General features: G+C 30.8%; 3 protein-coding genes across 3 annotated transcripts; 2 read left to right on the top strand and 1 right to left on the bottom strand.

The window, feature by feature from the left end:
* Positions 1 to 508: 508 nt before the first annotated feature.
* On the top strand, positions 509 to 2,315 carry LOC126665622 (cyclin-D3-3-like). The gene is made up of 4 exons (XM_050358463.1): positions 509 to 1,111; positions 1,209 to 1,410; positions 1,506 to 1,636; positions 1,721 to 2,315. The coding sequence occupies exons 1-4, from the start codon at positions 653 to 655 to the stop codon at positions 1,997 to 1,999; spliced, it is 1,071 nt and encodes a 356-aa protein (XP_050214420.1). The 5' UTR covers positions 509 to 652; the 3' UTR covers positions 2,000 to 2,315.
* Positions 2,316 to 16,350: 14,035 nt separating this feature from the next.
* On the top strand, positions 16,351 to 18,227 carry LOC126661368 (probable isoaspartyl peptidase/L-asparaginase 2). Its single transcript, XM_050355204.2, has 4 exons — positions 16,351 to 16,592; positions 16,939 to 17,172; positions 17,402 to 17,488; positions 17,588 to 18,227. Exons 1-4 carry the CDS (start codon positions 16,431 to 16,433, stop codon positions 18,086 to 18,088), a joined length of 984 nt encoding a protein of 327 aa, XP_050211161.1. The 5' UTR covers positions 16,351 to 16,430; the 3' UTR covers positions 18,089 to 18,227.
* Positions 18,228 to 19,694: 1,467 nt separating this feature from the next.
* LOC126664853 (D-3-phosphoglycerate dehydrogenase 3, chloroplastic-like) lies at positions 19,695 to 22,506 on the bottom strand. The gene is made up of 5 exons (XM_050357435.2): positions 21,632 to 22,506; positions 21,157 to 21,533; positions 20,973 to 21,083; positions 20,638 to 20,733; positions 19,695 to 20,479 (listed from the first exon to the last, which is right to left on the bottom strand). Exons 1-5 carry the CDS (start codon positions 22,146 to 22,148, stop codon positions 19,808 to 19,810), a joined length of 1,773 nt encoding a protein of 590 aa, XP_050213392.1. The 5' UTR covers positions 22,149 to 22,506; the 3' UTR covers positions 19,695 to 19,807.
* Positions 22,507 to 24,484: the final 1,978 nt, after the last annotated feature.

Below are 24,484 nucleotides of genomic sequence, written 5' to 3' on the forward strand. Positions count from 1 at the left end.
TTTTTTGTATATATTTCAAATTGATTGGGTTCATTTTGAACTGTTTGCACATTAATAATTTTGTAATTGGTAAGACTGAATATTTGAGAGTTTGAATCCCATATTGAGGTTTATGGGTCATTTTTTAATTTTATTTCAAACAGAGTCGTTTGCGGATCGAATCAATGGATACATTAAAGGTGCTGCATCAAAGGTTATTTTCAAGTGTCGGACTCTGTGGACTGCAATGCCGCCCGCGCTAATTCTCCGCAAAAAGTTTTAGAATTCTTCCCTAAAATAATTAAACTAGCTATTCGAAGATTAAAAAAATTAAAAAAAGTTACCTCTCACCTACTATACATTCACGGACAATCTCTACCGTCGATGCCAATCCTTTTACAAAATCAGAATGAAGATCCTCCATCTTTGAATATCAAAGGTACAAGTGTCACGTGTTGAGTGATTGAAGCTGCATGGCCCATGATTCATCTTTACTACCACAGTACTCCACTCCACCCAATAAATAAAACCCACAAATATATAAAAACACAGCCCAGAGCTGAGTTTTACTTACTGCTCATTGCCCTTTCTTTTCTTTCACAAGTTTGAGAGATGGCTAGAGCTCTGTCTTTAGTCCTCTCTTTATTATTTACCCTGTAACTCAACCTAGAAAATGGCGCTTGAAGAACAACAAGATGCTGCTCTTTACTGTTGCGAAGAGAATTGGGAAGATGATGATGATGAACAAGAGGAAGATGAAATGAACAATAAAAAACTGGACTTTTTTATGACTCATGGTTTGGTACTGAACCAAGACTTGTTCTGGGAAGATGATGAACTTTCTTCTTTGCTTGCGAAACAAGAACAGAGTAAATTGTATAAAAAACTTGAAACCAGCTCATCCCTTGCAAAGGCTCGTCGTGAAGCTATAGAATGGATGTTTAAGGTGAATGCATACTACTCTTTCACTGCTTTAACTGCAGTTTTGGCTGTCAACTACCTCGATAGGTTCCTCTTCAGCTTTCACGTTCAGACAGAGAAGCCATGGATGACCCAACTCGCTGCTGTGGCTTGTCTCTCTATTGCTGCCAAGGTAGAGGAGACTCACGTGCCTCTTTTACTGGACCTTCAGGTAGCTTAATTTTGTCGTCTTTTTTAAAAACGCTGAGCATAAGCATTACTGGATGCAAGATTGTTGATGATGGTGTTTGATTAAATGTGCTGTGTAGGTGGAGGAGAGCAGGTACGTGTTCGAGGCCAAAACCATTCAAAAAATGGAGATTCTTGTGCTTTCAACTCTTCAATGGAGAATGAACCCGGTAACCCCATTGTCGTTTCTTGATTATATCACAACAAGGCTGGGTTTAAAGAGCTATCTCTCCAGGGAATTCCTCAGGAGATTTGAACTCATCGTCTTGTCCATCATTTCAGGCAAGAAATCAACATCTTCTCATGACCTGTAGGCTTCTTTTAAAAATATATTAGGGTTTTGACCATTATTTTGTTTGTTTCTTTAATGCATGCAGATTCTAGGTCTGTGGCTTATCTCCCTTCTGTCATTGCTTCTGCTACAATGCTTCATCTCGTTAATGGTGTTGGACCCTGTGTTGATGCTGAATACCAAAGCCATTTATTGGGTATTCTTGAAACCGACAAGGTGCGTTTCATTTTATCAGTATCCAGCATTAATTTTTGATATGTTGGGTTCTTGAATCTTGAATTTATGTCAATGTGTGAACAGGAAAAGGTTAATGAATGCAGTATGCTTGTACTGGAATTGGCATCAAGGGAACACGACAGACGGTCAAACAAACGGAAATATGCGTCTGATCCGGGCAGTCCAAACGGAGTAATGGATGTGTCGTTTAGCTCAGACAGCTCGAACGATTCATGGGCAGTATCAGCACCATCATCGGTATCTTCTTCACCAGAGCATCCTCTGATGAAGAAGAAGAAGAACAGAGCAATGCAGAGCTTAAACGAAGCAACTGCAGATTTTCGGAGCATAATTCCTCGCTAATTCCCTTTTCTTTTTGGTTTCTTTCAAGAACTAGTTCTCTAAGATTAAAATAATTTTAATGTTCTTTTTATTTTATTATGGGAAAGTTAAATTGCCTACAATCTCTGCTTTGTCTCCACTCCCAATACTTTTCATTTCCCAGAATTTAAATAAATGGGATTTCGGAAGCAGCAGAGATGGTTGGCATTTTATCCGGAAGTTCAATTTAAATTGAAGAAAAAAAAACAAGAATCAATTGCAGCAATCTATAAATATTTTTTGTACTGTACTGTACATTAAGAAATCTGAAATGGCCTTATTTTTATAATAGTTTCAACGGTAATGTGCATCAGTAGTGTTGGTCTATGCTTATGAGTTTGGTGATGATCATAAAAATAATTAGAGCATAAAAGAAGAGGGAAAATCTGAATCTTTTCAAAAAATAAGAAATGAAGATGAAGAGGGTTTTTGTTTTTGTCGGCCACTGACAAATTTTGATGTTTGACCCTCGTAGAGTGAGCTCCTTTTCTTTTCTTTTTGTTTCTTCCATACCATTGTTTTGCATTCTCAAGCAAAACAAAAGGTACATAAATTCAGTTGGTATTTAACTAATTTTTTTTTTAATTTTTCCAAATTGCTATGTTTTTTTTTCAATTCAGGTTTTTTGTATTAAAAATTAAAATTAATTATTTCTACCTCCATAAATTTAGATACGAATTACCGTTTCTCTCTCAAAATTTATAAAATTACTATTCTTTTCCTTACATTGTTGTTTCCTTCAACTAAAATTTCTTTTTATATGGGGATTTTAGATGTATATAAACTAAAGTATAAATATCAAGGGAGAAATAGTGATTTTCAAAATAGAGATAATAGTAATGGACTTAAAAAGGAATTAAATTTCTTCATCTTAAAAATAAAATCAAAAAAATTAAAATGTCAAACGTCAAATTAATTTTTTATATGTACCACCAAATTTTGATACAAAGCTATCAAATAAGTTTGGTTGATCTTGACCTTTGCTCCCTAATTCTTGTGTGATAATGTCAATATATAAGAGAGTGACATTTAGGATTTAAGATGGGGGAATTATTTGGATAAAGGGAGCGGCTTAATAATCATGAATTTGAAACCGAAAAGATCCAAATTTAATACACATAAGATTTTAAATAGACCATAAGTCCAACTAAACCAGGCAAAGTCAATCGACAACTGCCCCATTGATAGGGATAGAACCATACTTTGGTCAAATAAATGTATCTATTTAATTATAACAGGACATAACTTGATTTTTTCAAACTATATTAACCCGAATTCCAAAACATATGAAGCTTAATTATTTTATGCAACTAACGCTTTTAAATTAAAATATTTACTATGTATCCCGTCTCGTTTCTTAATTGCTTTATTTTGCACGTAGATAAAAAATTATACAGAAAAGGCAATCTCTAATATTTTTTTCATTTTGACCATATTAATAATAGTCTTTTAAAATGTATTTAGAATTATAATCATCAACTTTTTTTGTAAAAATGAAATTACACTAAAAATATAATATGAACTTTTTAATTGAGTTATACAAGAATGAGATATATCTTCTTATATGAGATGTAGAGAGTGGTTTATTATGTTATATATGAGCTTGATTTATTATTCAATTTTAAATAGTAGGCCTAATAGTAAATTAAATTACAACAATTTGTAATGACTTGGAGAATTTATTTATAAATTTAAGTTTTACAACTTGGAGTACTCTCTAAATTTTTATTATACATCTAGAATTTTCTTGTTGTAATTATTTGATACAAATTTTGCTTATTTAACTATGTTTATTTTTTAGATCTAAATTTGTGAAGTTGTATTGGACGACACATTATGTTGGACTTAAGTGGCAATTTTCCCCTTCAACTTGTAAGCAATGGGCAATTAACACATAAATTAACTTTGTGGGCAAATTAGTCACGAACCTGTTAATTACGGTAATCCCATTTTGGCAATTTGCTCTTTCAACTTGTAAGCTAATCGTTCCCTAAATTAATTTATGTGTTAATTGCCCGTAAATTTAGTAAAATCGAAAATACAAATATACATCAAGGTTTATTTTCAAACATGAGAATTTTAATTTGAATTACTCTCACTCTTGCCAAAGAGAATATGATTAACTAGTTGCCAAAGAGAACAAACTAGTTGCCAAAGAAAAAAACTCATGGTTGTCTCCTCCGTGCTAATCTTTTTGTAAGAATGTATCATATAAATGGAAATGAATTATAGCAATAATGTGTTCTATACATCACCTAATTGCCTAGCTGAAAATGACGTTATAATGATACAAAATCTTGGAAGATTTTGATTAACTGTAGTACTATTTAAGGCAGTGGGATTAAGAAAAGTTGATCCCAAAAGAAAGTACAGGATTAAGTGGTATTAGCTACATAAAGAGAAGATTAAAAAGGGTATTAAATTTAGATGCACTACAGCCATGAAAAGGGTAAAAAAGGTAAAGAGGAATTTTGTTGCTCTCATGTCTTTATTTATTGGTTGCTTATATGAACTGTAGTGAATTTCAACTCAAGAAGATACAAAATCAAAAATAAAAATACAAAGGAAAAAAAGAGAGAGAGAAAATTATGATAAGATCAGATCAATGATCATGAGATGGAGAGATATGATTGGGTGACAGTGAATATTATCTTTTTCTTTTATTTATTTTTCTACACTATAATGTAGTCTACCATCTTTAAACTCAGTAAAGCTCCATTCTTTTGACCTATTGAGCAACATATGATGTAAAAGTCTTACACAGCATTAAACAATGACCCATTTGTATTTATAAACTCTTATTTGACCTAAGTAATACTACCAAAATTTGATTTAACCTACCCAATGTTTTGTTCATCATTTTCTGTAATAGAAAATTGATAGGTAAGTGCATGTGAGATCAAGTTGTAACCAGCTGCATCCTGCATCTCAATAAAGGTCACTCAAATTAAAAATGGGGCAAACAAAGTAATTTGGAATGTGTACTACATTTACATTAGAAAAAAGTAATGAAGTTGGATTGTTTTTTTTTATTATAATTGAGGAGGTGGAGGACTTATGGGATGACTTGACAGTTTGCTGTCCAACGCTCGTACCATTTTAGCTATTGCTCGTTAGTAAGTTGAATTGTTATTTTATCATTTAATTTTAAAAGACGATGTTTTATAGATTTGTTGTTATCTTACTACTTTTCATGCTATTTTAGTACTCCAAATTGTTAACTACAAATTTTTTATAAGGATGATAAATATTATTCTAAAATTACTAGCAAAATAGCTCAACATCCGTACAACTATTATCGGCTAAATATATAATTTTTATTTTAATGTTTGACTCAATTTTTAATTTGAATAAGATTTTTTTAATTCTAAACTGGTCGATTCATCAAAAAAAGAAACAATAGCAACCAGTTTTAAACAAAAAAAATCTAAATATAAAACTTTATATTGTACATTTAGACTAGTCATTACTTATCTAAGAATTTTTTATTGATAAAATTGCGAGAATAATTCATAAACATCGACTTCTGATTTGTACATTCTTTAAAAAAATTACACATAGATTAATTTTTTTTGAGGATATTTTGAACATATGATATGTTGAGAAAATAAATGAATTGATCTACCTCATGTTGACTGGCCGTTAAGTCAATGCCAGCAGCTAGCCGTTCAATAATCTCATCTAAGAACAATAAAATTCTCAAATGACTTATACTCATACAGTATAATTACTCCTTCAAATCATAATCATGGCGATAATAATTATCAGTATAATTAATTTCACCTCATAATTCAGACACATGTCAGCTAGCTGAAAATTAATTCCAATAAATACTTATAGGAGTACTGCAATCAATTGGCTTTTCACTTATTAATACTAGTAGAACTTAATGAAATAAAAAAAGATTTATTACAAGGAAGAAGAACATACTAAAAAATGAGAACAGAAACAAAAAAGATTTATGGAGTGGACCCAAAAATATGTATTCAGATAATAATTAGTTGATGGAGAAGAGAAGAAATGGAGGATACTTCCACAGGAGAGGCACATTCCATACGTGAATGGTATAATTGTTCAAGGACCCAAAATAATATCTATTTTTTCTTTTCTCAAAATAAAAAATTTAAAATGAAAATTGTCAGGAGTAATTCCATAAATAAAAACCAATATTTAGAAATGTTAATAAATTTAAATTAAACAATTTTTTTGGGATGAAATGAATTTATAGAACCAAATAATCTTTTTTTTTTCTGCATAGATGTGAATTTTTCTGATGTTATTGTGTTAAAACTTAAAATAAAAAGTTAGTGCTCAATTTATTAATAGTATTAGATTTTTTTTTTTTATGAAATTATCTCAAAATATGATCTGTTTTCAGGTTTTGATACAGAAAAACACAGAGCAGGTGATAATGTTTTAGCACCACAAGATGAGTATCCAATGGGCTGAGTTGGGCCGGGGTCTACTAATATTTGCCATTTTGGTGTCAACATCTCATGTAATGACAAACATACTATTCTGCCCCTGCAATATGAAGACATGCCTTTATTTAGTTCCCTTCTTTATATTTTATTATTTATTTCACTAATGAGTGATGACTAATGACCTAAAAAACCATTTGTAGCAAAACTCTTTCTACGTGCTCCAATGATTTTGGACATAATTTCATTTTAATTAGCCATGGGTTTAATTGTAATAACAAAAATTTATTAATATAATATGTGGGCTTATCTATGGTTAATTGAGAATTAAGATATAAACTAAATTTTTTAATTTTTAATTTTTATATATATTTAAGAGAGGAAACATAAATAGGAAAACACCAACAGAAAGGCCAAAAAGGGACAGTTAGTAGCAGTGTGGTCCAAAGGGTAGGGTCGATGGGCCTGCTGTTCTTGCAGCATGCTCAGAGTGGATTTTGCAATTGGGTGGGGACATAGAGAAAGATTTCAAGAGTTATGAGTTATAGCTAATATGAGCTAAATTATAGGGACTGAAAAGGACATTTGGTCCTCAAGGGTCATTTTTTATGGGCAGAAATGAAAAGGACATTTGTAGAACTTGGGTATCATTTCCAGGCGCTGTAGCCAAATTGAGGACCTATGTGATATGTATCATTTAAAACTGGCGGCAACTAATCTTCTGATTTTACATTATATAGGCCAACACATCTGGGCCTATCAGCTTGTCTTTGGAGTTGTCTGGTTAGATTTCAACTAGACCACTTGCTGGAGTCATTAAACTTGTATTAGAGAATATCAAGTGTAATTTGGTTTTGATTAACTTGATTTGGTTCCATTTAGTGACTGAACTGAGCGGCTAACTAAAGTAGCTAGCATTTATTGATTTATGATGGGCTTTCAGCTTTGAACAATACCCATTTCAGATCTCCAAGTTGAAAATTGCAGAAATCATATCGTCGGCCCATGAGGGTGTCCTAGCAGCTGGCAAAGTGTGCAGTTGGCCCAACAAAACCCGGTCCTTCTGGACAACCAAAATTTGTACAGTTGCACTCAAAAGATAAGTGCAATTACCCTTCTTACATTACATCTCAAACTTCTTTACTTAGGAACATTTGCAAAATTACCTTAAAAACAAAAATATTTACAAAATTTGACCCCTAAATTAAAGGTTTTTAGTCGTACTTCAAAACTTTTGAAATTTTACTATTCAACTTCGCAGTTCAAAATAATTTCAAATAGTTATTTTAAAAAGATAATTTCAAACTGTTTTAGAAACCGTCTCTTAAACAGTTTCCAATAGAGTTTCAAACGGATTCTAAAAAAAAATCAAAACCGTTTTTAATACAGTTTCAAAAGATTTCAAAATGTTTCAAACAATTTCTAAATGCACATTTTTGAAACTGTTTCCGAAATCATTCAAACAATTTCTAAAAGATCGAGTATTTTTATAAATTCTCACAAAAAGAGTAAAAAAATAAATTTTCAAACTCGGGGTAATTTTAACTAATATTTTTGACAAATACTCGAAAATTTAGCCGTTTTTAGCTTTTTTATTTCCGTTTTAACAATAATCTCTCCGTTCTGAAACCTTGTCCTATGTACGTGATCATTTTTAGTAAATCACAATTTTAAAAATTATTCTTTTTGTCTTACTCTTATTTAAACTTCACTGTTTATTGCTATTATTAATGAACGAACCAAGAGTTCTACATCGGGATGGAGAGATAATATTTAATAGGTAGGCCAAATCGCAGATATTAAAATTTTCTTACACTAATTTAAGTATTCTTTTAAAAAAATTGAGGGGTCCAAGGCTTTCCTCGACCCCCTTTTCTACGTCATTGTCTATTGTTCCAAAGAATGAATTGGTCATAGTATTTTAATAAGAATGTAATAAAAAAACTCTGTTAAATTTTAAAGTGTTAATTATTATTTTTTAACTATGTAAAAATAGTAAAGTGAACAACTATTTTGAGACGGATTGAGTAATAACTATAGATAATAGTTTTTCTTGAATTGCCGGGTATTCGATCCAACCTAATTCTAATAAGTCAGATTATATCCTTTCCATTTAAAAAGTGTGGCAAGAATAATATTTTATTTTGATACTACCGATTTTGATAAGATTAGAATTTTATATAAACCTGCCCTTACTATATAAGTCGATGTGTACTGTAAAATATTTTTGGAAACAATTGATGTTTAATTATATATGTAGTTATTTTTAAAATGTTAAGTTATTTTTATATTGTTTATCTGGTAGCATACATCTTGCTCGTCTAAAGTAGCAATTTGCCCCCTCAACTTGTAAGCAATGGGCAATTAACACATAAATTAACTTTGTGTGCAAATTAGTCATGAACTTGTATATTATGGGCAATTAGCTCTATTTTGGAAATTTACCCCCTAAACTTGTAAGTTATTTGTCCCTCAATTGGCAATTTGCCCCATCAAATTTTAAGCTAATTTTTCAAAATGGGGTAATTGACCATAATCAGCAAGTTCATGACTAATTTGCCCACAAAGTTAATTTATGTGTTAATTGCCCATTGCTTAAAAGTTGAGGGGGCAAACTGCTATATAAGTCCATCTTGCTCAGTACTAAATCAACGTCATCTGTGAACTAGCCTATCATATTATGACACGTCATTAAAATAGTAGCACTATCGTAATTTTGGTTATTAATTTTTTATACTTTTGAATAGTAATATTACGATAGTGCCATTATTTTAATAACGTGTCATAATTTAATAGATTTAGTCTATAAATGACGTGATAGACCGTGTCTATCAAAGAATTTATCGTTGTATGAGAATAAAAATTGTATAGAATTTTTGTAGTAAAATGGGTATGATTTTATGAGTTGTAAATGTCAGAGAATGAATCTCCAAAAATCTTGGCTCTTGAGGCCTGCCAAGAGCTTGTAAATCCCAGCCACAGCCCATACCCGCTCTGCACCTCATGCATTTCTAACATCCTTTTTGGATTTGTTCAAAAGAAAACAAAAGTTCTTGTTTCGGACGTGTCAAACTGTTCCTTTCCCAACATCATTAGGAGCTAGGACTGTTGATATCAATGGTTTGCATGGAATGATTTTTTTTCTTTCGGGAGGGAGCATGGAATGAATTTAAATTCACATTTATTTTCAATTGTTTTGTGCCTAATTGATTATAAAGTATACGAGGGATCCACTATAAATAGTTATATTTATAAAGTAATATCATATTTTTACCAATGAGTTATAACTCAAACGGTATAAGCACTAGGCGTCAATCTGCTATGTCGTGGAGTCGATTTCTTCTACAAACACACCTCCACCCTCTAATTATAAAAAAAAAGTCATATTTCGACATCTATAAATTGGATTTATTCTTATTCCACAAAGGTGGGATCTAACCTTAATAATTCTCATAAAACAGTTTGTAACATTGATATCAATACGGTACCTATTGTTATGAACGGTTCGTAACGGGATTAATATATGTAGCAAAATTGAAACAATTCGGTAGCTATTTAATTATGGATTTAATTAACTAAAAATAATATAATAAAACAAATGAATAAGATAAGAACTTTGCGTAGTTCGATATTAAAATGTGCATCCACGTGCGGAGAATTGAGTCATCGACTAATCATTAAAAAGGAGTACAAAATTGACAGAAAAAATATAAATTTTAAAATTTCAAATATTTTCTTCATAATCTCTTTTTTTTGATAGTTCTCTAAAAGTCCCTCTGATTTATAATGCGACCGACTTGAATTTGTGGATCCACTCTGCTTATGTGGGTATAGATACCATACCATTTTAACACCTTCACTTTGGATCCACAAAATCATGCGGCCCTTGAGAGAAATTTTGAGTTAAGTTTAGAGGGATTTGCACAAAAAACTCTTTTTTTTAATTTATTTATTATAAATACCTCAATTTTAAAAATTTACTTTTTTATTCTATTTTTATATTGTTTTTAGTTGTACCTCAATTAGCAAAATAATTTATTTGTATTTTTACTCTCCTTCTTTTGAACACATACATATCTCATTTTTCCTTTTTTTTCTCTATCCTTTTTATCTTTTCTCTTTCTTCTTTTTTTTTTCTCTTCCTTCCTTCTCATTTTTCTTGTTTTTCTCTCTTTTCTTCTTCTTCTTCTTTCCTCTGCAACTTTTTTTTTTTGTTTTTTCGAATCTGCTTTTTCTATTTCCCACATTATACAAATGAACTCTAAAACAAAAAAATTTGAATAAAAAAAAAAGTTTAAGAGATAATATGATGGTAATAGATGAAAAAGTTCCTCTTCTTCTTCTTCTTCTTCTTCTTTTTCTATGTTGTTTTAAATTATTGTAGCATCGTTTTTTGGAACTTTACAATTTTTTTGAAAAAATCGTAATGTTCCTCATTAATGATATTTTGACCTGGTTTTCAAATGTTTTAAATTAATTTTAAAAATCGTTTGAAACTGTTTTCTCGAAACTGTTTTATACTGTTCGAAACCTTTGTAAACGGTTTGAAACTGTTATTTTTTAAACTGTTTGAAAGTGTTTTTTAGAAACTATTTTAGACTGCTTGAGATTTTTGAAAACGGTTTGCAACTGTTTTATACTGTTTGAAACCGTTTACCTTTGTAAACGGTTTGAAACTGTTTTTTTGAAACCGTTATTTTTTTTATGTAAACGGTTTGAAACTGTTTGATACTATTTGAAACTGTTATTTTATAAACTATTGGAAAGTATTTTTTAGAATTTGTTTTAGACAGTTTGAGATCTTTGTAAACGGTTTGAAACTGTTATTTTTTAAACTGTTTAAAAGCGTTTTTTTAGAAACTGTTTAAAACCTTTGTAAACGGTTTGAAACCGTAATTGAAACTGTATTTGAAACCGTCTGAAACCGTTTTAATAGATTTTTAATGAGAACAAATAAATTAATAATTTACAGTTTTTTTTGTTTTTGGAGAAAGTTACGATCGTTGGATTTGAATTTCAAGTGAAATTTGAAGTAATTTGATTACGAATTAAAAATTCGAGCGGATCGAAAACTAGATTTGAAATTAGCAATAAAATTTTAAAAAATAATAATAAAATCGTAGGATTTAATTTCTTGAAATGTTATAAGCTAAAGATTACAATTGATTTGTTGATTTTTTGATTTTTTTTTTTTTGAAAATAAACTGAAAAGGATGAAAAAAAAAAGCAGAAAAAAAAAAGAAAAAGAAGATGATGAAGAAGGAGAAGGAAATGTGATGTGGAGTAAATATAGAGTATAAAAATAAAAGTAAAAAATAAACACACAACACGCTGAAATAAAAATGGACAATTAATATTAATAAATACTAATATTTCTATTTTTTTAAATGTTTTGCTAATTCTCCCCTAAGTTTATAGGGGAAATACAAGTGAAGAAAAAAGAAAAGAGAGTTGTGGTTGTTCGAGAGAAATAGCACGTGATTCGTGCAGGAATCTTTGGAATAGAATAACACAAAATTTGTCCTCATTCATCAAGTGACTCAGGATCTTCCAAAGATTCTACCCCATTTGTTGGGGATAGTGACACCCACCCATTACCAATAGTAATAATAAATCATTAAATGCACTCCTATGTGACATATTCTTTTAAATATTATATTAATTTAGAATTAATATTTATTTACATATATTTTATTTTCAATTAAAAATATGATCACCATGCAACAACGTTAACTTTTCATTAAATATATATTTATAATATAGTCTCTCACAATTGTTAACCTTTAAAATAAATTGATAAAAATACCACACTTCTATTTATTATATTTAAATATAACTTAAACAAACAAAATAAAAAATAACTAATATTGTATATTTTATATTTTATTTAAAAAAAAAAACGAATCTCTTATTGAGTAGTTGATGTATACCAAGTATTAAATAAATATTAAACACTCCACAATTGAAAATGTTCAATACTAACCAGATATTGAGTTTTGAACATTTTTTATTATGAATGTTATAAATGTATTGAGAGATTAATATGGGTTCGAATCACATTTCCGTAACTAACAATTAAAAATTGAGATTTTAAAGAGTCGATAAACAAAACGAAGTTCATATTTGAAAGAAGAAGAAGAAGAAAAATTAAACTCATAGTATTTAAAATAAAAATTGAAGTTTGTATATGTATTTTATTTTTATTAATTTTAAGAAAAAGATTAGTATAATTGTATTTCTGCAAAATAACGTGCCCATAATTCTCGATTTTCATCATTTTGGTCCAACATTTCCCATCAGTGCGACGTAATCCATTTTCTTTTCCTTTCTTTATTGAGGTCTTTTTCAATGGATTAACCTATTTGTTTTTCGTTTCTACTATTTAACTTTTATTTTCTGAGGTATTTATAATCCAATTTTATAGCAAAGCGTTACCTCACCTTTTAATAAATCAAATTCAACCAAATTTTATAAATTTATTTATATTATAGTTTTAGATATTTTTTTCTTTACAAAAAATTAATTATTCATATTTCTATAAAAGTTATTCTATAATTTTGCAGTTTTATAAATTATTTATTTAACTTATTAACACTAACTGATATAATTACATTCCATTATAAAATACATATCTAAATATTATAATTTTGTAATTTTATTTCTTTATATACGACTTATAATAATTTTGTTTAACTAATTAATTAAAAAATAAAAAAAAAATATTTTATAAATTAGCAACACAAAATATTAGTTAAACAATTATATTTTAATAATTTTAAAAAATAACAATAATAATTTAAATTAGACAAGTAAGAATAATTTATTTTTCATATGAATCATGTTCACCTCCAATAATATTAATATATATAGTGTTCAACAAAATAATTGATTTCCAAAAATTGATATTTTTATTGCACTTTTTTTGCTAAAATTATTTGTTCAGCTTCGTATGAGCATAAATTTTAAAATTAATATTATGTAAGTCACATATTAAAATTCTTTTTAGAGTTTTATATTTTTTAATAGAGAAATGTGTGCTTGTATCTACACTTAACATTTAAGGATAAACATGATCTTTGTAAACCGCAAATTAAATCATTTTGTCTAAGAGATAAACCGCTTCTCCATAAAATTTATTTCTAATTTCTTTACCACATTTATTCACTGTTTAATTTACATTGTGATCGGATAGTGTTTTTTATTTTTAATTAAAAAATTACCGTTTTTTCGCATGCACGCGCACACACACATATTCTTTTTTTTTTATTTTAAACAAATAACTTTTTATGAAGAATAATTTGTTAATAATTAAAGCGTAAATAAAAATTTCAAATTTACTTACCAAATTGGTGATATTTTATTAATTATGATTTTTTTATTCGGATCCTATCATCATTTATTGTCTTTTATATTCCATTATTTTAAAAAAATTGTAATATTATTTTGTATTTATTTCAATATCAATCATTTAATAAATCTTAATAAAATGACAATACTCCTTCCATCCTAATAAAGTTGTCCACTTTGTTATTACCACATAATTTAAGAATATACAGTTGATGTTTTAAATTTTTACAATTCTTTTCTATTTTTTTACTATATTCCTATTTAATATGTACAATAACTCTTATTTACTTATGTTTTTCAATAAATAACAATAAATATTAGTTTATTAGTGGGTCTTAAATAAAAGTGATATAAGAAAAATAATTTTAAGATTTATTATTTATTAAAATGGACAAAAAGTTTGGGGTAAAAATTATAAAAAAAGTGGACAATTTTATTAGGAGTTACGGCGGAAGGCATAATTTATTTGAAAAAAAAAAATCAATTAATTTAAAATAGAAGTGAGATATTTTAAAAGAAAAATATATTATCTATATATCTCAAAGATTTAATGCTATAAATCTCAAGTAACCTATTATATACAGCCACTACAGTTTGATCATTGATGACTTTTGTTTAAGGCAACTATGTGTCATGATTTAAATCAACAACTTGGAGGAGAAAATCAAGTTAAAGAGGTTAAATCAAATCTTTTAGCTAGCCTTCTCATTCCTAGCTGTTGATAAAATTATCTTGGAAAATTTGAATCGGTTGATGCAAATCCAATGGCTAGCTCGTTGCTTAGTCATCACACCTTAAGCAAATCCAACCAATCAGCAATTCTTCCTTATCACTTTATACTATAGTACTCAGATTATGACCACAACACAACTCAATTTGGTCGAGAAAAATATATTTTTGATGGGCTATATTATATGTACCTGAGGTCTGGGAACTCAGGTTTATACAAATGGGACCCTTTAACATTTTATTTTTACAAATCAGGACAGCCGCCTGCCTTCATCCTACCAGCTGCCTAAATTCAATAAGGAAGATGCCGCCATAATGTTTTCCTTTCTTTAAATAATGCTTGCATGTGACATATTTCGTATGAAGAATCCCATAATACAATAACTTTTCATAATTTAGATTGTCCAATTGCATATATGATATCTTAGGGTGTGGAAATGAGTCATTACGCGCAAACTAACATGTAAAAATAACGGATTAAAATTATACGTGTTAACATTATAAACAAATCGATTTATTTATCACACAGCTTAAAACGTGTAGTGTCCCGATTGAAATACAGACCTATTCGATTTGTTAATAATACAGCGTAAAATGTATCTTGTTGTGTTATGCTAATTTGACTTAATACAATATCAATTAATATATCAAATTTAAATTGGTCTTATTTATATTCAATTCATTTAAATAAACAAATTAAATGCTTCATGTAGGTATGTTTTTATTTGATCCATTTAAATAAATATGTGTCATGCTGATATTATTCATATTCAGCCCATTGATACTAGGTGAATCAATTGACTTTAGTTAGTATGAGTATTGGTTTTAGAAGAGACCGTTTGTGAGAGAATTTGATCTCATAATTTTAGCAGAATGCCGTGAAGGTGTCTGTCGCAAATTTCAAGGGTTTTTAAAAGTTGATAATTTGTTTAATAAACCGAGAATAGTAATTAAGATATTTTTAATTGGTGTGTGGTGTGACCAATTCCTTGGTTGAATGTTGATACTTTTATAAAATAACGAAGCCCGTAAATTTACAGCTAATTTTCCTTTTTTGAGATTTGTTTTAATTTTTGATTTTGAGCAGTTGTTCATAAAAATCGGGAATGAAAACATAATCACATGACCCTACGAATTTTTTATATTATAAATCTAAGTCACTCTCTATTTCAGTGTTGTTTAGCACAATAGTTTAAAAACCTGCCCGCCAGAACAGAATCGTAGCCTGAATAACATAATATTTTTCTAATTTCCATAAGGAGAATCCAAGTTAGCACTTTGACAAATAAAGAAAATAATCCAATTTAGACGTTCAATATCATTAACTATTTGAACAATGAAATAAATTTGAATTTAACATTAAGAATTAACAGCCTTATTATCATTTGTCAATTGTCCATTTAATTACAGATTCTTTATTTTTGTGTAAGTAACAAAAAATTATGAAAATTGTTAAATTTAATATTAGGGAGTAATTTTTGTGTAATAATGATTAGAAAATAATTTTAATGAACATTAAACTTAAGATATTATAAATCTGATTTAATATATAGTGAATCTCTCTTTTTGAAGAAACTAAAATGAATAAAATAAAATAGAATAATAACAAAAAAATTAAAAGAGCAAAACGACAGAATGTCTAATTAAATAACATAATCGCAACAAGTGGGTACAAAAAGACAGACTCCAAGGCCCATAAGTGCATACTCACTGAAAACTGAATTTGTTTTTAAACAGAATTTATTTTTAAACTTAAAGTAAAAAGTAAAAATAGAAACTGTAAATAAAATCTCACAGGAGTCGGCAAAAACTCCTATATAAAGTGGCAGTTAAGAGCTCCATTTCAAACCAGAGGAAGAAAATAAAATAAAACACACACACACACAAATTAAACACCAAAGCAAAGCAAGAGAGAGATGGGAAAATGGGCAATTGCTTTGCATGGAGGCGCTGGCGTGGACCCTAACCTGCCCCTGCACAGACAGGAAGAGGCTAAACAACTCCTTGCTCGCTGCCTTAATCTCGGCATCTCTGCTCTTCGCTCTAATCTCCCTGCCATTGATGTCGTTGAGCTCGTTGTACGTTCACTCTTTCTATATGTCCGATTATTTCTCCACTAACTCTCCCTTGTTGATGCGCTTTTTTCTTTATTTGCATTTTAGTAACGCATTTTGACACACTGACATGAAAATTAAACCTTCGATTAACTGTAGTTTCATTTTTAATTAATGTAATTCTCACAGATTTCCTGTGGTTAAATTCTTGTTTATAGTTTATACAATATGTTTGGTTAAACTTATTCATTATTGAATGAATCACGTAAACTTTTTGGGGGATCTCTCGTGAAATAATGAATTGCTTCTTCTGTGTTCGATTATATTTGTCATTTTAAATACTTAATTAACTAATTTTGGTGATTGATAGGTGAGAGAGCTAGAAAGTGATCCTTTATTCAATTCAGGGCGTGGATCAGCACTAACGGAGAAAGGAACGGTGGAAATGGAAGCCAGTATCATGGATGGGCCCAAGAGAAGATGCGGCGCCGTATCGGGTTTAACCACGGTTAAAAACCCTATTTCTCTCGCCAGACTTGTCATGGACAAATCTCCCCATTCCTACCTTGCCTTTTCTGGCGCAGAAGATTTCGCCAAGCAACAGGTTATATTTACTCCTCACAGCCCTCGCCCACGTTTTCAAATTTTTAAAACAGAAATGTCAATTTGACTTTTTTAACTAATTACAGTCCAGTTTCTACCGGTACGGTTAATGATTTTCGGTAGAGGTTCGGTTTTCTAAATTTGCATGCACGTGCCAAATCTAGCAGACGAGGGACAAACAGAAAAATAAATTAACGAAATGCCTGACAATAATTATTTTATCACGACAGGGCGTTGAGTTGGTGGACAATGAATATTTTATTACCCAAGAAAATATCGGAACTTTGAAATTAGCTAAGGAAGCAAACTCCATATTGGTAAGTGGCATCTCCATAAACTCTTTTATTGAAGATAGAACTAGAAAACAATTTTTTTGGTGGGGCCGGAATCTTATTAACATGTCGGTACGAATCCAGTTTGATTATAGGATTCCTTTAGAGACCTGCAGCGCTGAGGCAGCCGCCGCAATGGAAAATCCCCTGCAAATGAACGGCCTGCCGATCAGCATCTATGCGCCGGAGACTGTAGGCTGCGTGGTGGTGGACAGCCAGGGTAGATGCGCAGCTGCCACATCAACAGGTGGACTCATGAACAAAATGACGGGTCGTATTGGCGACTCGCCCCTGATTGGGGCCGGTACCTACGCGTGTGATCTTTGCGGAGTTTCATGCACAGGGGAAGGCGAGGCCATAATCCGAGGGACGCTAGCGCGTGATGTGGCGGCTGTGATGGAATATAAAGGGTTGGGATTGCAAGAGGCTGTAGATTTTGTGATAAATGAAAGGCTGGATGAAGGGTATGCTGGGCTCATAGCTGTTTCTAAAGATGGAGAGGTGGCTTGCAAGTTCAATTGTAATGGTATGTTTAGAGGATGTGCTACTGAAGATGGGTATATGGAAGTTGGCATTTGGGATTAAGTCTCTCTTCACTTTCCTTGCTTTGGTGTTGCCAGTTGTGTGTAATATGTGACCACTCTCCTCAATTTAGTGAAATTTAAATAAAATTTAGATTGTAGTGATTTAGAAAACAATAATTGTTTAACTCTATAAATCTTTATTGCAAGTCCCCAGTTTGACATTAAAAAATATCACCAACATAACATAACTTATTGTTTGTTTTTATTGCTAAAAAGATGTCACATACATGTAAGAAATATAATCTTACTATCTATTCTACTAGTCTTGCTTATGTTGGGGTCTGATCCTTGCTCTTGCCGACGATGGCTTCTTTAGCAGACTTGACTGTATTTGACACTGCAGCAGCTGTTTTAGCCAAGACTCCAGGATTTTCATTCTTGTCGCGATTCAGGTGAACCACCCCAACTTTCTCCTTGCTGTCGGGTTCATCCGGCCCTGCTGCTGACCGGTAATCAACCGTCTCCACTTTGGTTTCCACAGCGCCTTCTTCGTTCACCCTTTCACTTCCCTGTCAAATTCAACAAAATATCATTAACATTTTAAACTTATTAAACTAACCCTTAAATGTAAAAATCTAGAAATGAAACAATGGATCACTACTTCTGTATTCATGCTGAAACTTATCAAGAAACCTCGCACCGCTTGCTCCTTTAAGAATTGAAAAACCTATAACCTAAACACATCAATACCTTTACATATTTATATATAAGAAAAAAATCTTTTGGTTGGTAGTAGCAGGTTAAGACACGTATCATAATTGTGTGGTGGCTGTTCCTGCTTTGCTTCACGGCTGAGAGCCTACAGCTGCTCGACACGTCATAAGTTATGGTCTCTTTAAACTGTTAAGCTGTGAAGTGTCGGTAACCATTTGTTAAAAAAGCTATAGATTGATAACAATTTCATAATTTTTTATAATTCGGTAATTATTTAATAGAATACTATTATTTGGTTATCTAAAAGGCCTAATGTCTTAAAAAACTCCGACCTTTTAGCCCCTTTTCAATCATACCTTGACGTTGAAAATTTGTCAATTTTACCCTATTTTATATTTTTGTGTTTCAGTTGTACCCTGAAAAATTAAATTAACGTCTTTTACGTTTGAAAATTTGTTTAAAACATTCTCCATATCTCGCATATATTGATTGTATATTTTTAAAATTTATTTAAATTTAGTTAAATTAATTAAGAATTTAAATTAGTGTTAATTAGTTTTTAAAAATAAAGGACTTATTTATACTTTTTTGAATAAAAAAGAATTTAATTTTATGTTTAGACTTAATTAATTGAATGATTTCATCATTTAAGTAAAAAAATTAACAAAAATTAAAATATTGGGGTACAATTGAAAACGGAAAATTGAAAAGTGGGTAAAATTGATAAATTTTCAACGTCGATGTGGAATTGAAAAAAAGTTTAAAGGTGAGGGGTTTTTGAGTGATTAGGCCAATTAAAATATATTTAACCCCATTTACAATTAGGCCAAATCAGATAATATCTAGATACTTTTTGTTAATGGTTCATTCGTCCAGTTTGTATAAATGTATATTTCAAAAAATAGAAATTAATTAATTCACTTTTCGATTGACACGACAAACGATACAAAAGATAATTAAAAATGTTGGGTCATATTACTCTTTACTCTTTAGCAAATGAGAGAAGAATACAGCCTATACGCAACAAAAAGATTTGGCCAGAAAATACAAATCAATTTTGAATAAACTATAACTTGAGAAAAACAAATTCTTCAACTGCTGGTATTTCCCCAATTCTTTTCAATGCTTCCTTGTTGGGTTCCTCATCCACACCGATGGTCATGACCGCCTGTTTTCTCGGAGCAGTCCGACCAACAGTCATGAAACTCACATTTACATTCTCTTCACCTAAGATGCTCCCAACTTTTCCGATCATACCAGGCTGATCAACTTGCCGGCAGAGAATTAGACTGCCTTCCATACTCACATCAACACTGAATGTTCCCACCATAGTAAGATGAGGCTTCCCGTCTTTTACTCTTCCCTCCACTCTAATCTCTCCGGACTCCGAAATTGCACTCCCAAATTTAGACTCTACATTGGCAATTTGAACCTGGATATACTCCAGTGGCTTCTCCGGCGAACCGTCTAACACAATGCGCTCCTCTGCTATCTTTATTCCTCTCTGTTTAGCGATGAAGTCAGAATTCACCAAGTTTATAAAAACATTAGAGATAGGCTCAATCAAACCCTTAATAATCATGGCTCGAAGCAGTCTTGTATCGAGATCATCCGGACCTCTTGTAGAAGCATAAGCCACCTTCACTGATTGTACACCGCTTCCACCTGCAACTAGTTGAACAGCTAGCCTTCCAAGTTTTTCTGCAAGACCAACATATGCTGCCAATTCTAAAAGCACCTGCAATTCCATTGTAGTCAGAACATTTACAAGAAGTTCTATCAAATTACTCAATTTCAAATAATTACACTAAAAATGGAGAGTGAAAAAAATTCCAAATTTCTCTTATATAGATGAAATGCATAAATTTTAGTAAAAGTATAGTGAAGATATAATACCTGAGCAGGAACCATGGGTGCATTCACTGCAGTAGCAGCAAGCTCTCCTCTCAAAGCCCCAATAACAGCTTCTGCTACTTCTATGGCTACACCTTCCTAATCAAAATCCAGCATTTTCAAGCAAGAAAGTGATAAAATATTGAAAGTAAATAAAACATGGTCTAGTTTATAACTTTTCGCGGTGTAAAATTGATCAATAGTTTAGGACAAATATAAATGCTACAGTCAATAATGCTAAATATGACATTTACTTAAATAATAACTAAATGTTTATAATTTGAGATATAAAAATTTCATATAGTATTTGGAACGGAGGGAGTAGTTGTTCAGCACACCTGTGCCTCGGTGGTGCTAGCACCAAGATGAGGAGTTGCAATCACATTTTCATGTAGCACCAACTTGCTGTCTTGTGGTGGAGGCTCTTCTATGAATACATCAAGAGCAGCCTGAATACACAAATCACCAGACAAATTTAGAACGAGGCCAAAAGATGAGTTAGCTCTAAAAAGAAACAATAACCTGAGCAACAATCCCAGAATCCAGAGCTCTGACTAGAGAATCCTCATCAATAACACCACCACGAGCAACATTAACAATCCTGACTCCTTTTTTCATCTTTGAAAAAGTGTCATCGTTGAACATTTTTGATGTAGCAGGAGTAAGTGGCATATGCAATGAGATAAAGTCTGCTATTGATATGGCTTTATCAAAACTTGATAATTCTACCCCAATTGCTCTTGCCCTGTCCACAGGAGCATATGGATCGTGCGCAATAACATGCATTCCGAGACCCTTTGCTCGCCGAGCTACTTCTGATCCAACCTTTCCGAACCCTATAACAGCTAATGTTTTCCCTACAAGCGACACACCTACATATTTGCTTCTCAGCCACTTCCCTGAACAGATAAGGAACCATATACATTTAATTTGACAATGCACATTACATGTTTTGAATGAATGCCTGAACAAAACTTGAAAAGGCAAAATTACAAACCAGCTTTAATAGACGCGTCAGCTTGCGCTATATTTCTGGCCATAGCAGTGAGCAAAGCAACCCCATGTTCTGCAGCTGCAATTGTATTAGCCGTAGGCGCATTGACCACTAAACACCCATGTTCAGTGGCGGCGGATAAGTCGACATTATCAATTCCAACACCAGCACGACCAACAACCTTAAGTCTTCCACCGGAATGTTCAAACACTTCGCGGGTAACTTTCGTTCCACTCCTCACAATTAACGCGTCACAGAGCGATATTTTAGTGCATAGTTCCTCTGAGGTGAGGTTGTAAGAGCAGTCAACATTGGCATATGTTCTGAGAAAATCGAGGCCTGCTTCCCCGAGTTTCTCAGCCACAAGAACGGTAGGCTTTGCATCCATCATGGCGGCGTGGACGGTGAATTTTTGTGTGGTGCCATTTTGGCCGCGATGAAAGTGAGTGGGGATGAGAGTTGAGGAGAGAGAGAGTTTCCATGAGAGTTTGATCGGAGTGAAGATGATGTTGGCCGCCATGTAATCTGACGGCAATTCTCTTCTTTGTTAGCCTCTCTTCTCCTCTTTGCCTTGAGTATTACAGATTGACTGAAGTTGAGTTCTGCTGCCAAGTCAGCAATAAAGATTTGACTGACAGATTTGGCAGGAAATTGCCTAACTTTAGCATCTGCCTGCCCAGCCAATCAAAATTTGAGTTGGATAAATTGATAGCACAGTATACTGATAATGGAATTGGAAGGGAGCTCGAGTGTAGGGATGGTAGAATAATTTACCAAAATTGGGACATTTAATTTGGTGGATGTGGCTCTCTCTGCTCTGATATTTGGTTCAACATATAAGTTATCATGTGGTGATTATGAACCAATGTTTCAAAGTTTTCTACATATCCTACTGACTGAATTATGTGATATGTGGACAGGAGCTGTTTTGTTCCTTTGTCAAATAAATCAAGTATTTTCTTTACCCAGCATTACCTTACTTTTAAGTATTAAGAGTATTTATTTCATTTTAAAACGTATTTAAAACAAATAATAAAATATCTTAACCATCTTTATTGTTGAAAGGTCTTCAAAATATCTTCGATTCAAGATATATTGAATTTTATAATTCGCTTTGCCGATAAATTTTATTCTAGTAAAAATAAAAATGATAAAGAGTTGACTCTTTATTATTATATATTTTAGGAAATCAAAGCAATATAAAAACAAATGGCTACCGTAAATAGAAAAAATAAACCATTAACAATAAACAAATAAAAGGTTTGCACGTAGAGGTTGAATCTGATAGCATAATTTTAGTTTTTAATATTTCAAAGTCAGTTTGCAATTTTTTGTTAGGTTAATGGGTTTATCACCTGCAAAAAAATACTCCCTCCGTCCCGTAAAGATAGAAAAAATACCACCTTTTTTTATCCCATAAAAATAAAAAAGTGGAATTAATTAAATCAAAAATTATCAAAATACCCTTACATGTTTATCATAAAACATTAAATGCATATTTTGGGAAGATAAATAAATGAGTTGTAAGTGTTACAATTAGTAAAGTGTCTTTGAAAAATGTATATAACTAATTAATTACAAAGGGTAATTTAGACAAATTATCACAAGTTACCTATAAATAAGACTTATCCCCTTAAAATCCCCCCACCTTTTACTCCCAATTCGTTTGCACCCTCACGTTGTAAAACCACCAAATATACCCAAATTACGACCTTTCACTTTCAATTGTACCCTCAAGTATTAAGTTGACCTCTTTTTATTTGAAAAATGTTCAAATCAATACTTTAAATTTTAGCATATATTTTAAAATAGGACTTAATATTTTATTTAAAACAAAAATAAACTTATTTTTTCAAGTGAAAAGAGATCAATTTAATGATTGAGGGTACAATTGAAAGTGAAATATCGTAATTTGAGTATATTTGGTGGTTTTGCAACGTGAGGGTGCAAATGAATTAGGGGTAAAAGGTGAGGGGTTTTTAAGAGGATAAGCCTATAAATAACTACTTTCTTAATTCTTGTAAAATGGATGCTTTTTCTATCTTTACGGGACGGAGGGAGTATGTTTTAAAGAATGTGTCAATTAATTATGCATTTTATAAACTATTTATTATGTAAAACTAATGTAAATAATTGAGAGAAATTAATTTAAAACATGAAAAAAATAATGCTATTTAATATTGGAAAATTTGTAAAAATAACCTATAACCGGTTTTTTTTAAAAAGAAAACTCACTTAACACCTAATTTATTTTTCTTTAGCACTTAAAAGTTTACACTTTATCTATTCTGTAGCAAATGTATCATTGATATAATTTTTTTAAATTATCCGATATGTATCAATAGTTTATTTTTTTATAAACAAAAAGAAAGGGGAAAAATTGAGTTTTTAGATAAAAAGAAAATTTATGGGCTTAGAGCATATTGTTTTAAGAGGTAGTTTTTTGGTTAATTCATTAATGTTTATAAAATATTTAAATTAAAAAACTAAAATTAATTTTTTTTAAAATTTATATATATAGTGATATTTATTTTATAAAAATTAGAATATTATAATTAAAGGTGCTTCTATAAAATGTAAATTTGCCACTAGCTACTAAAGGAAGCAAAATTTTTATTTTCTAATTCTGATTTTGAAATGCTTATAAATTGTTTTATTTTATCTCAAATTTTGCTATATGATACTCTTTCCGGTTCATAATATTTGTTGCATTTGACTTTGCCACCAGAACTAAAAAAATAATTATATTTTAATTTGTATACACTTTTACTAAATCAACCACATATTGAAACTTTTTACACTATGACTACTATTTTTATTTGTTTATTACATTCTTTTAATAAATTAATGGAGAAT

The sequence above is a fragment of the Mercurialis annua genome, linkage group LG1-X, assembly GCF_937616625.2.
Source record: "Mercurialis annua linkage group LG1-X, ddMerAnnu1.2, whole genome shotgun sequence".
NCBI lineage: Eukaryota > Viridiplantae > Streptophyta > Magnoliopsida > Malpighiales > Euphorbiaceae > Mercurialis > Mercurialis annua.